General features: G+C 41.1%; 1 protein-coding gene across 1 annotated transcript; it reads left to right on the plus strand.

Annotated features, from left to right (window-relative positions):
• Positions 1–1,010: 1,010 nt before the first annotated feature.
• Positions 1,011–12,526, plus strand: LOC309560493 (olfactory receptor 2AP1-like; the record flags this gene model as incomplete). Its single annotated transcript, XM_082264125.1, has 4 exons — positions 1,011–1,091; positions 2,993–3,079; positions 6,443–6,539; positions 11,601–12,526. 4 exons carry the CDS (start codon positions 1,011–1,013, stop codon positions 12,524–12,526), a joined length of 1,191 nt encoding a protein of 396 aa, XP_082120251.1.
• Between the last annotated feature and the right edge of the window lie 796 nt (positions 12,527–13,322).

Consider the following 13,322-nt stretch of genomic DNA (forward strand, 5'->3'; position numbering starts at 1 on the left):
GGACAGGTGAAGGAAAGCTGTCTAATACAAACCACTACCACCCTCTACAACACACCGAGGAATCCTTTCCAGGAGACACAGGAGCAAATAAGAGGACAGCAGGAGCAGGTCAGCATGTTCGGGAGATCTCCTGAGAGTCATCCGGGTGGGCTGGTGATTGTCAGTCTGGAGGACTGTAGAGAAAGTGTCAGTCTGGAGAACTGCGGGGGGAAGTTAGATAGTGAAAGAGGCAGTTGCAGCCAAGTGGGATTGTAGTGCCTGAAGTGGTGGTGCTGGGATCAGTGGCCACAGAGAGGAAGTGCTGGGAAAGTGTGAGCTGTGTCACCCTGTTTTCCAAGTATAGGGCGGCGAGTCCCTACCTGTAATTGGCCCTTGCTACAAAACCACAACAGGGTGACATAGCTGAGTTCTGCAAGCAAGAGTGTGCTGGAGGAAGAAGAGGATCTGTATATAGAGACTGTATATAGGAAGAGTTGTCCCTGAAGTGGGAATTCCAAAAACTCCCATCCCTATCCAAGTTTATTCCCTCAATTAAAAAAAACAAAAACAAAAGTCATTGACTGTTCTCTGACTCTAGAGTGAATGTGGAAATTCAGTGTGCCTGGCTGTGCAGGGTGAGGGATTCCATTCTACTTGTGGCTCCTTGAGACTGCATGATGCCACACTCCCAGGGGGTGTGTCATACCATTTGCTGAAAAACTTATATTCTTTGCACTTTTAAGTATCATACTTAAAACTGTCATCTCTGTGATGATGTGCTCTAAATAGTAACTTACATGTAAAGCTTTTGAAACTGTTATTATAACAGGTGTGAAAGAGGGAGGACCGGTCACTGTAAGAATGTAGGAAAATGTGACACAGGATTTGCATTTAGGGTTAATGCAAGGTTCAGAACTACAATTTCTGAGTGGAGAAAGCTATTTGTAGTTCTGAATCGGAACATTCAATCCTGTGTCTGGGTTTTGCTAGATGCCTGCAACCTCAGGTCAGAAATATACTCAGGTCTGAGGATGGCTCAGAGCTCCCAGTTTGGAGATGGCTTCCAGTATGGAGAATGCTCCAAGTGTGGGAGACGGAAGGTCTCACCTGGGGTCAGGGTGCCCCAGCCAGAGCCATAAGACAGAGGTTTCATCGAGGGGGTGATAGGGCCCAGCCAGAAGCCAAGAGACAGAAGGTATCATCAAGGGGGCAGAGGGTCCAGCCAGAAGCCAGGAGACGCTGGGAACAAGAAAAAACAGAGGATGCACCTAGGCCGCTGTGCCCCCTGTCTTTTCTTGTTCCCAGCCTATCCGGACATCCCCAGTTTTGGGAGGGCAACAAGGCGTGCGCCATCCTGGATGACTAGCATTTAAGCCCTGAGAGCCTCTTTGCGTGAGGCCCACCTTTCAGAACAGGAGAGTGAAGTGTTGGTCGTAAGCCAGGAGACAGCAGGTCTCAGTTCCAGGTCAGCTCCTATCAGGGTGTCAGGAGAATCCCTATCCATAGGCCAGAGGTGGGTCTGCTACTAAAGGCTAGGGAGCCAAGAGTTCCAGGAGAGCTGGACAACACAGTCAAAGGGACTGGTAAGAGGAGTAGCAGTGCTGCCAACAAGTGAGCCAGGTGACTCAGTGTTTTCATTTGTGTACATTGTGTGAAGAAACCCCTGCGTGGGCAACTGACGTACATGTGAACTTTCCATTTAATAAATAAAAGTGGGCTGCCATACCCGAAAATACAGTTTTGGACTGGTGCAGCTTATTGCAAATGCACCCTAATCTCACACAGGTTAATTTTTCCATGTGAAATACTGTGTGTTCCAGTGACAATACTGGAGAGTCTATGTGGACCGCCTCCCTGGAGTTTTACATTAATATAAACCTTTAAACCTCAGTTATTCCTTCACGTTATACATAGTCTTACTTGTTTGCTATCAGGTGACAAATGAACGTCGCAGACTTTTGCAAATTACCAGGACTTTTTTTAAAGTCTCATTTTATGGATGCTTTACGTATTTTTAAAAACTAAACTGTGCTTTTTCATTGAACTAATCCTTATATATACACATACATGGACACACATTGACATATAGTGCTTTACATGCATATTGCTCCCTTAGACTTTTACACATTTGTGATATTATAATAGTGTTTTAACCTGTAATTAAGAGCACCAAGTGTCATTTCTGTCTGCTACCCTGTTCCTCTGCTATCAGCATGAATCAATTCTGAAAACTTTTCCTGGCATCAAGAGAAAAATGCCCCTTTTTTGAAATCTTAGACACTCTTTATAAATTCAGCACTTTGAACGGCTGTAGAAAAGAGAAGACTGCAGAGAGACAGGTACAACTTATGTAGGAGGATTTACTTAATTTCTTCTTATCACCCGAGGCCAGTCACTTCATTGAATATATGTAAGGGTTTACAACCACTTTAATGCAAAAGCATATAAAAAGTGCAGCGCTAACTAGATAAGAGAAAGGCTATATGCATTTTTGTCTTATACTTTTTGTAGGTTAAATACACGCTGTAATATGTGCGACTTCTGGCAATATTAATTTATGTGTATTTTATTGTTCAATAAATATCATTCACAATATCCTTGTACAATAGAGTACCAATAAGGCATCTAAATTAAGGCAGCAAATGGAAGGGTCACTCAAAAGCGGAAGTGAGAGGTAGGTGGGACGGAATAGGAGAGAAGGGGAGAAGGAAAGGGGTGAGGGTGAGGACAGGGGATGGGAGAGGGAGGAGCAGAGAGGGGAATAACTAGGCAAAATTGTAACTAAACAAAAGAACCCAGTCTTCACAAGTATCCCAAATACATTAGGTCAGCCAGAACTACCAGTACATTTGGGATGATTAAGCCATATTGGCCAGACCACACAGCAAAAAACATGCAGGATTTTATAAGTAATCATTTGCTCCATTTCACATTGGAGGATTAAATCTATAACCATGCTTGTCACAGGGTGAGGTAAAGGAATCCCATAATCTATTGACATTAATCTTTGCAGGAAGTAATAGATGTACCATCTGTTCTAGAGCTGGGTAGGAACCCTTCAACTTCAATGTGCAATAGTGCAAGGGCAGGATTTGGTGTGGTATGTACTCCTGTGATATCCAAGATCAACCTAGTTTCACTTTCACCACATTGTCTCCAGCAATTCAGAGAGTGATCAAGATATATTTTTGGTAATTTGTATGGGGTCAAGTATCAGCGGTGAAGTGTTTTCTGGTAATTTCCCCAATGATTGGAACAATGTGAAGCCGCATAAGTTGTAATAAATGCTTTTTGCCACATGAGGGTAGAAAAAGTATTACCCTGCTCTAGTTCCCATTTGCGTAAAGTGGCTGTCTTAGAGTATGGACAATCTTCATTCAGAAGGGAAAAGAATAGTGAGATCTTTCTTGGAGTATTCATGACTAGTGAAAAATTGGTGCATGGGTTAGGGGATATGCAGGACCACTGGTATTTTAGAAGAATGAAATTAAGAAAGTAAAAGATTTGAGTATAGGTAAAATCCTCTGTGCTTCTTAGGAATTAGTCTTTGCAAAGAGAGCCAAAGGGTTTTAAGGCTCTGTTTGCATAGAGATCATGTAGAAATTAAATACCATGAGCACTCCAATCTTAAATATTCAGGTCAGGGATAGATAGTTGCAGGAATTTCATGGGCAGTGAATGTGTGCATGAAGAGAATGTGGTGGGAGAACATATAGTAATTTCACACCAGGCCTTAAATGAGGTTATAAGGGAGTGGTACTCCAGGGGAAGTTTAGGGAGGCTCCGCATTTACGTGTTTTTTATTGATGATTTTATAACATGATGAATTCATCAGTACCCGAGTATGTATGTATATATATATATATATATATATATATATATATATATATATATATATATTTATATATTGTTAGGCCTGCCAGAGACGCAACCGTTTCCTGACCAGTAGTTTTGTTATTCCGGTATAAGGTGGAGGAGCGGATAGGGTCCTTCAGCCAAAATATCGGGACCTCAAATGAAAGTGCAACAAGCAAACTCAGGGAACAACAAACATGTAAAAGACTCACGGTTAGGAGTGGTAGGTCAAAAGCCAGACCCCAAGGGAGCGAAGTCAAGAAGAGAGTTTGGTAGTGAGCCAAGTTGAACACAAGAAACCGTGCCATCCAAAAAGGGTGATCTGGAGAGTGGTCAGGAGCGAGCCGAGTTCAAAAACCAGAGTCGGTACAATCGTACAGGGTGATCCGAAGAGTGGTCGGGGAAAGCCAAGGTCAGCAACTAGAATAGAACATTACAGCAGACAAAACAGGAAGCAAAACCTATCCTAGAGTGTCAGCTGGAAGAGGAGTAGGGTATTTATAGGTCATAAGATCATTATATGTATATATATATATATATATATATATAATGCAATATTTTGCTAATTATATTCCTGAGATGTTTTTTAAAAAAAAAAAAAAGCATACAGTATGTTGTAGCTAGATCCCCATTGCTATTTTAATATTTAGGTAAGTGTGAAGTAGAAAAAAGTCAGATAGCCTGGCTGCGCTGTCTGGCAGGACTGTGTAAATCTCAACAGAAAGTAGGCATAACAAGTTATCTGGCAGGTAAAAAAAAAAATCCCATATGTGTATTACAGTGGTGTGTTTTGTTGTTTGCCTGGAGTTCAAATCTAAATCTCATCTCCAAATTAAATCTAAGTTTCTATTTCCCCAACCACCCCCTATTCAGAATTTTTTTTTTACATTTGAGAGGTTATTTTACTTACTAAAGTCCACCACAAGTTCCCTCACTGGCATCATTTTTGGGTGCAGGTGACTGGTAATCCAGTGCTGTAGGTGTCCCCAATTGTTCTCTTACTCTGACGTCATCACCTAAGTACTCTTCTCTGGATCCTGAGATGATCCCAGCACAGAACAGTGAATATTTAGTGTCTACATCATGCAGGAAATGACATGGACACATATAGACGTTCCTTACAGCCTGTATATAGACAGAAGACTTGGGACTGGAGTGTCATATGATCATGGATTTAGTTGAGTATTTGGATGGTTACATTTTTTTCCTATGCCAGCTGTTCTGAGAAGGTGGGAGGGTGCTGGAGGGAAAGCCTTGAGTGAAGGTATTGCTTCCCAAAAATGTCCAACAATCTGCCTCTAAAAGAACTTTCATACCCAGCTATCCTGCTACACATTCTCCAGATTTTTGCTGTCTTGCAGAGCAATGGCCTTCAGCAGCACCATCAACATACTGTATTTCCAGGTGTGCTTATTTATGACCCCTGCTGAAAGCTATGGAATTAATCCACTTGCCCCTACTTAACCAGAGAACACAGACAGATGGAACCACATTATGCATCAGGAGATGTAGAGATCTGACACTTTTGATATTGTTGGATGTGAGGGTTCTTTCAGAGGCTGTAGCTCTGCAAGTAGCAGGATAAGGGATCAGAAGAAGTTTTTTTTTTTTTTTTTTTACAGCCAGCTTAAAAGGCAACATTTTTTGTATAGTCACTTTAAATATTTTAGTTGGCTATTAATGTTAATCTTTATCTATTAAAAAAAAATGTTTGTATGCTTTGCTTATTTATGTATTGCACAATGCACTAATTGTGCACACAACACTAAAAAAGCTTTGCTTATGTATTTGCATTCTTTCAAGTTCTGATAAGAAATGAGTCTGCCTATGTTAACCCTTGTATCAATAGAAGCACAATTGTACTATTAATGTGATACCTAGGTAGGTATGTGTATAAAAAGTGTTCAGAATAAACAGAACAGTGGTTTGAAAAGATGCTGAGAATACAGTATCTTTTTATGTCAGTAGATGCTGAGTATATCTTTTTGTGTCAGTTCACTACTGCAATAGTTATTACTATATATATATAGTTGGTACTACTAATCAATTTGATGAGAGGAGACGCTGAGGATCCGAAACCAGCTTGAGACGATCTGGGAATTTCTGATACTCAATTGGTGAAGTAAACCCATTGATTACATTTGAGTTATCAGACTTCCTTGATCTGTAAGGCATTTTTGGAACAAGGGGGACTTATTTTACTCCCCTTAGCTGAACTGTATTGATTGGTGGTTATACAGTATTTTATGTTGTTGCTGTCCACTGTTTACCCAATTAGTATAGATAAGTTAGATTAGTGCCGTGAACAAGTTATATGATGCTCTCATTTGCTGTAACATTTGTTTAGAGTCAAGAAGGTAAAGGCTCATGTAGCGAAGACTGGCCAGTCATTATGGGCTTTAGGGTAAAGAGGAGCTCCAGGCTCCTTCAGAAAAAATTAAAAGTCAGCAGCTCTACAAATCCCATCTCTCTAGTTAGAAGGCCACTTTACATTGTTGGAAAATCTCAGATTGTTTTCTTTAACAGAAGCAAATGGTATACCAAAACGAGGAGCATGCTATGGGAGAAACCTTTAAATTATTAAAGTTATATTACAACCGCTTTCCAGCAACCATGTGAGTACTACTTAGTTGAGGAATACTGTGAGCCTAGACTTCATGATGCCACACTCCCAGGGGGAGTGTCATTGCCTGCCAAGGCTCACAGTAAGTAGGTTAATGATGCATGGCATGATTTAACCCAGAAAAGACCTGTGGTGCTGCACAAAGGAAGAAGCAGGGGACATCACTGGAGCATAAAGAGGGTGTTTTACAACTTTTTTTTAAACAGGTGAGTGGAGTGTCAATGCATGTTTATGCACTCAGGTGGGCTGGCCCTTCCCACCTCTCAGTACATGCACAATGAATTGCACTTGTGCAACACAACTTACTTACTTTTGATTAGTCACAATCCTTTGTGATATTTTGGGGATATTTAGCTTAAATGTAGAGCTTACCAGTGAGCTGAGTCCACGCCAGTTGTGCCGTTCAAGGGCTTGTTGGCCCACTTTTATTAAAGAATAAGGATAAACAGTCCATCCACGATTCCCACGCAGGGGTTTCAACTTTACATAGCAGTAAAGAAATAATAAGTGAAAAATAACAATCCACCTGGCTCTCAGGTCAGCACTGCAGCTCTGGCTTTGACCTCGGTCCTCTTGACCCTGTAACAGTGTCCCGGTTTGGTTCACACTCTGTACCCCTACTGACACCCTCTTTCACACCTTCCTTGCTGCTCCGGCCCACAGACTTGGGCCCTCCTTCTGCTCTGTCAGACTGCACCATGCAGACATGCACACTTCTCCCTTGCTTGCCAGGACTCCTCGAGAGGGTGGAGCCCAGGACCCTGGTTCTGTCTCTATTAAAAGACTCAGCCACACCAGAACCATCAGTGTCCTGGCTAGTCCTAGATCCTGGTCCCAGGATTGGAGATTTCATCCCACCCAGATCGCTGCAAAATCTCCAGGCTCCAGGTCCCCAAATGGACTTTACAAAACAATGAGGAAACTTAAAAGCCAGATTCCTGCAAATAAAACAAAAAACTCCTGGAGCCTCTCAACCTGCCTGGTTGACAATCCTGGGCGACATACCCCTTCACAGCTGACTGCACTGTCACACCTTTATAAAAGTGACCTATTCTCCATAGTTTTATATAAATACTGTATATGATAGTGAAAATACATTTTCATAATTTATTTTCACCCACATAAAGTGCCACAGAACAATAAATAAATTGACCTTGCTTTGTGCACTGATCCAAATAATTTGGTGGAGAGGGATTATGGTGTGGGGAAGTTTTCAGGGGTTGGGCTTGTCCCCTTAGTTCCAGTAAAGGGAACTCTTAAGGTCTCAGCATACCAAGACATTTTGGACAATTTCATGCTCCCAACTTTGTGGGAACAGTTTGGAGATGGCCCCTTCCTGTTCCAACATGACTGCGCACCAATGCACAAAACAAGGTTCATAAAGACATGGATGAGCAAGTTTGGGGTGGAGGAACTTGACTGGCCTGTACAGAGTCCTGATCTCAACTCAATAGAACACCTTTAGGATGAATTTGAGAGGAGAGTGGAGACTGAGAGCCAGGTCTTCTCGTCTGACATCAGTGCCTGACTTCACAAATGCTCTTCCGGAAGAATGATCAAACATTTCCATAAACGCTCTCCTAAATCTTGTGGACCACATTCCCAGGTGTATTGAAACTGCTATAGCTGCAAAGGGTGGGCCAACTCGATATTTAACCCTACGGACAGAGACTGGTGTGCCATTAAAGCTCATGTACGTGTAAAGGCAGGTGTCCCAACAGTTTTGATAATATAGTCAGTATATATATATATATATATAATTATATATATATATATATATATATATGTATATATATATAATATGTATACAGTATCTCACAAAAGTGAGTACACCCCTCACATTTTTGTAAATATTTAATTCTATCTTTTCATGTGACAACACTGAAGAAATTACACTTTGCTACAATGTAAAGTAGCGAGTGTACAGCTTGTATAACAGTGTCCCCTCAAAATAACTCAACACACAGCCATTAATGTCTAAACCGCTGGCAAAAAAGTAAGTACACCCCTAAGTCACAATGTCCAAATTGAGCCCAAAGTGTCAATATTTTGTGTGGCCACCATTATTTTCCAGCACTGCCTTAACCCTCTTGGGCATGGAGTGCACCAGAGCTTCACAGGTTGCCACTGGAGTCCTCTTCCACTCCTCCATGACAACATCAAGGGGCTGGTGGATGTTAGAGACCTAGCGCTCCTCCACCTTCTGTATGAGGGTGCCCCACAGATGCTCAATAGGGTTTAGGTCTGGAGTTTTGCTTGATCAGTCCATCACCTTTACCCTCAGCTTCTTTAGCAAGCCAGTGGTCATCTTGGAGGTGTGTTTGGGGTCCTTATCATGTTGTAAAACTGTCCTGCAGCCCAGTCTTCCAAAGGGAGGGGATCATGCTCTGCTTCAGTATGTCACAGTACATGTTGGCATTCATGGTTCCTTTAATGAACTGTAGTTCCCCAGTGCCGGCAGCACTCATGCAGCCCCAGACCATGACACTTCCACCACCATGCTTGACTGTAGGCAAGACACACTTGTCTTTGTACTCCTCACCTAGTTGCCGCCACACACATTTGACACCATCTGAACCAAATAAGTCTCATCAGAGCACAGAGTATGGTTCCAGTAATCCATGTCCTTAATCTGCTTGTCTTCAGCAAACAGTTTGCAGGCTTTTTTGTGCATCATCTTTAGAAGAGGCTTCCTTCTGGGACGACAGCCATGCAGACCAATTTGATGCAGTGTGTGGCGTATGGTCTGAGCACTGACAGGCTGACCCCCCCACCCATTCAACCTCTGCAGCAATGCTGGCAGCACTCATACCTCTATTTCCCAAAGACAACCTCTGGATATGACGCTGACCATGTGCACTCAACTTCTTTGGTTGACCATGGCGAGGCCTGTTCTGAGTGGAACCTGTCCTGTTAAACCGCTGTATGGTCTTGGCCACCGTGCTTCAGCTCAGTTTCAGGGTCTTGGCAATTTTCTTATAGCCTAGGCCATTTTTATGTAGAGAAACAATTTTCTTTTTCCGATCCTCAGAGAGTTTCTTTGCCATGAGGTGCCATGTTGAACTTCCAGTGACCAGTATGAGAGAGTGAGAGTGATAACACCAAATTTACCAAACCTGCACCCCATTCACACCTGAGACCTTGTAACACGAACAAGTCACATGACACCGGGGAGGGAAAATGGCTAATTGGGCCCAATTTGGACATCTTCACTTAGGGGTGTACTCACTTTTGTTGCCAGCCGTTTAGACATTAATGGCTGTGTGTTGAGTTATTTTGAGGGGACAGCAAATTTACACTGTTATACAAGCTGTACACTCACTACTTTACATTGTAGCAAAGTGTAATTTCTTCAGTGTTGTCACATGAAAAGATAGAATAAAATATTTACAAAAATGTGAGGGGTGTACTCACTTTTGTGAGATACTGTATACATAGATATATATATCTGTCTGTGCTGGGTGGTTCAGTGGTTCACAGTGGTGAGAGCTGCTCCTAGAGTACATTATTTTATTCGCTTAAAGGGATAGCATGGGAATTTATTTGTTTATTTGTATTCTCAATAGTTGTCCAATCTAAAGTATGTATGCTTGGGGGTGCGACTTTGCTTGTGCTGACTTCACATGAACCCTTCTTGTCCTTATCTGAGCTGAGCTTTTGACTACAAGCTTATTCCTTATCCTGGTACTGATGTTGGGCATTGGTTATGCCTGAAAACAACTTTGGGCTCCTTTTCCCATGCACACTTTTGTCTCCTTATTTGGCACCGGCTTCGGCTCTCTGTTGGGGAATAGTGTCCTTTTTAGGAGTAAATAATCTAGCACTTAACCACTTACCGACCACCTGCCGCAGTTTTACGTCAGTCCTTTGATGCTAAATAGCTGCCATAACCTCAATATTTTTGAAAACGGCGGGCAATCGGCTTTCAGGTAAGGGTAGGCCCAGCGGTGGATTTGCCATGGGATCACCCTTGCGGTGCGGCAAAAGAGGTGCCGGACCCGCCGGCAGCGGGGAAAGCAATCTGGTCCCGGATCCTCTGAGACAGGAAGTCGAGTGGGGCAAGATGACCCTCATTCGACTCTCTGGCCTTGGAGGACCGGAGCGATGTTAAACGTCGTTGCCTAGCAACCGGTTTAAAGGGCCGATTTTTCTTTTTTTGTGTAGTTGGGAGGTCTGAGGTCTTTTTGACCCCAGATCTCACAATAAAGAGGACCTGTCATGCCTATTTCTATTACAAGGGATGTTTGCATTCCTTGTAATAGGAATAAAAATGATCATTTTTTTTTTTAAACTGTGTAAAAATAAAAATAATAAATAAAATAAATAGAAAAAAAAATAAAATAAAGCGCCCTGTCCCCGTTAGCTCACGCGCAGAAGCGAACGCATACGGAAGTCCAGCCCACATATGTAAAAGGTGTTCAAACCACACATGTGAGGTATCACCGCGATTGTTAGAGCAAGAGCAATAATTTGAGCCCTAGACCTCCTCTGTAACTATAAGCTAGTAACCTGCAGAAATTTTTAAAATGTTGCGTTTGGGGATTTTAAGTACCAAAGTTTGTCGCCATTCCGCGAGCGTGTGCAATTTTGAAGCATGACATGTTGGGTTTCTATTAACTCAGCGTAACATTATCTTTCACAGAAAAAAATTGGGCTAACTTTACTGTTTTCTTATTTTTTTATTAAAAAAAAGTGAATTTAAAAAAAAAAAAATGTGTTTGGAAGACCGCTGCGCAAATACGGTGTGATAAAAAATATTGCAACAATCTCCATTTTATTCTCTAGGGTATCTGCTAAAAAATATATACAGTATATATGATGTTTGGGGGTTCTAAGTAGTTTTCTAGCAAAAAAAAATTATTTAGCTTGTAAACAGCAAGTGTCAAAAATAGGCCTGATCTTAAAGTGGTTAAAGGAGTTGTAAATTCTTTTTTGTTTTTTTTCTTTTTTCTTCTTTTTTTTTTTTTTACTTTATAGGGTTTCAAAAGTGTGTATGTCATCCTATTTTATATAGATGCCTGTTTGAATATTTTAGGACTATAATTGCTTATTATAATTCTTAATATAATAAAAAAAAAAAAACATAATTCCATTCATATTATCCATTTGTTATTTATTTTAAATGTTTGTGATGTCAAACAAGTCAGGTTCCTTCTTGCTGGTTTTTCTGGCTGCCAGCACTGCCAGATTCCCATCTTCTGTGCATTCCTTTTGGTTTATATTTTTATGGTCTTAGAAAACATGACCATTGTATTATTAGTTATACGAGACTGCAAACTTTGGAAGCCCATGTATATATTCATAGGAAATCTTTCCTTTTTAGAGCTTGGGTATATCAGTGTCACTCTTCCCAATATGTTGTTCAACATCATCACAGGAAATCAGGAAATATCCTTTAATGGATGTTTGGCTCAGTTGTTCATCTTCGCCTTTCTGTGTGCCTCTGAGTGCTATCTTCTGGCCACCATGGCCTATGACCGTTACATAGCGATCTGTAAACCTCTACAATACACCATTATAATGCAAGAAAAGAATATTTGGTGCCTGCTTATATGTTCTTGGTCAGCTGGGCTCTGCACACCAGTTTTTCCCATCTATTTTCTTAATCAGCAGGATTTTTGTGATTATATTAAAGTAGATCATTATTTTTGTGATGTCTCTCCACTGGTAAAGTTGGCTTGTAGTGATATTAAAAAAGAAGAACTTGTTGACTTCATTATAGCAGCATTTGTCCTTCTTAGCTCATTGCTGGTTATTTCTGTCTCTTACTTCTGCATCACATGGACTATCCTGAAGATGTCTTCCTCTAGTGGACGTCAGAAAGCATTTTCCACATGCACATCCCATCTTGCTGTAGTCTGTATCTTTTATGGAAGTCTGAGCTTTACATACATGCGGGTCACGCCGGCATCTAGCAATGCATCAGACAAACTTGTGTCTGTTTTATATCTTGTTGTTACTCCTCTGTTTAATCCAATCATTTATACACTAAGGAATCATGATGTAAAGCTTTCACTGCAAAACACGCTTGCAAAAATATGCTGCTTACAGCCCAAATCATCTCACTAGAAGGCAAAACCAACATGCTTTGACACTGAGATATACTTATTATTTTATACTGCTAGATAATTATTACTGCTATTTAATAGCACAGTAATATCAGTTTTCTCCCAAGATTATTTTTTCAGTCACAATCAATGTAAGGGTAACCACAGCACAGGACAAAATAGTAGAACGAGGGCCCTTTGGATTGCATAGTGGAATCAGTCATCCAACATTCATGGAAATGTCAGTTTCTGAGGAGTCTTCTGGTGACAACTTCTCTTCATTGCAGTAGTCTTGGTAGTGCAGGTGGCATGAAAGATAAGTATTGACTAGCCTTTTTGCAGGTAGCCCTTTAATTTTACATTTTGATTTTAGCAACATTTTTGATTTATCAAAATTTGAAATATTTAATATATTTCAGCTTACCAGTCTTTCGATGTACTGGCTATATTAGCTTTCACTTTTTAGACTAAGAACATTTTCAGTGAGTACAGAAAATATCTTTTGATCTTAGCAGAGATGTAATGTCTTTGTCACTTTCTGTGAGCCTAAAAGAAAACAACAAAAATCGTATCTTCTATATGTAAACTACTAGTCCATCAATCCACCATATATTGTGAGACATTTGAGGGTAGGGGTTTACCAACCAGCTTGTGGATGGGGCCCAAAGAGCCCTAGTGAGGACACTGTAAAACTGCACTCGCTAATGCCTGAATCACAGGCAGAAGCTGCCATCATCAGAATTCAGCATTAATGCAGGACTCCAGACGTTAGAAGTGAGCAGCAACTTTCACAGAAACTCCTTGTAATATGTGGCCAT

This window comes from Pelophylax lessonae (genome assembly GCF_965119305.1).
Source record: "Pelophylax lessonae genome assembly, chromosome: 7".
In the NCBI taxonomy this organism is placed as follows: domain Eukaryota; kingdom Metazoa; phylum Chordata; class Amphibia; order Anura; family Ranidae; genus Pelophylax; species Pelophylax lessonae.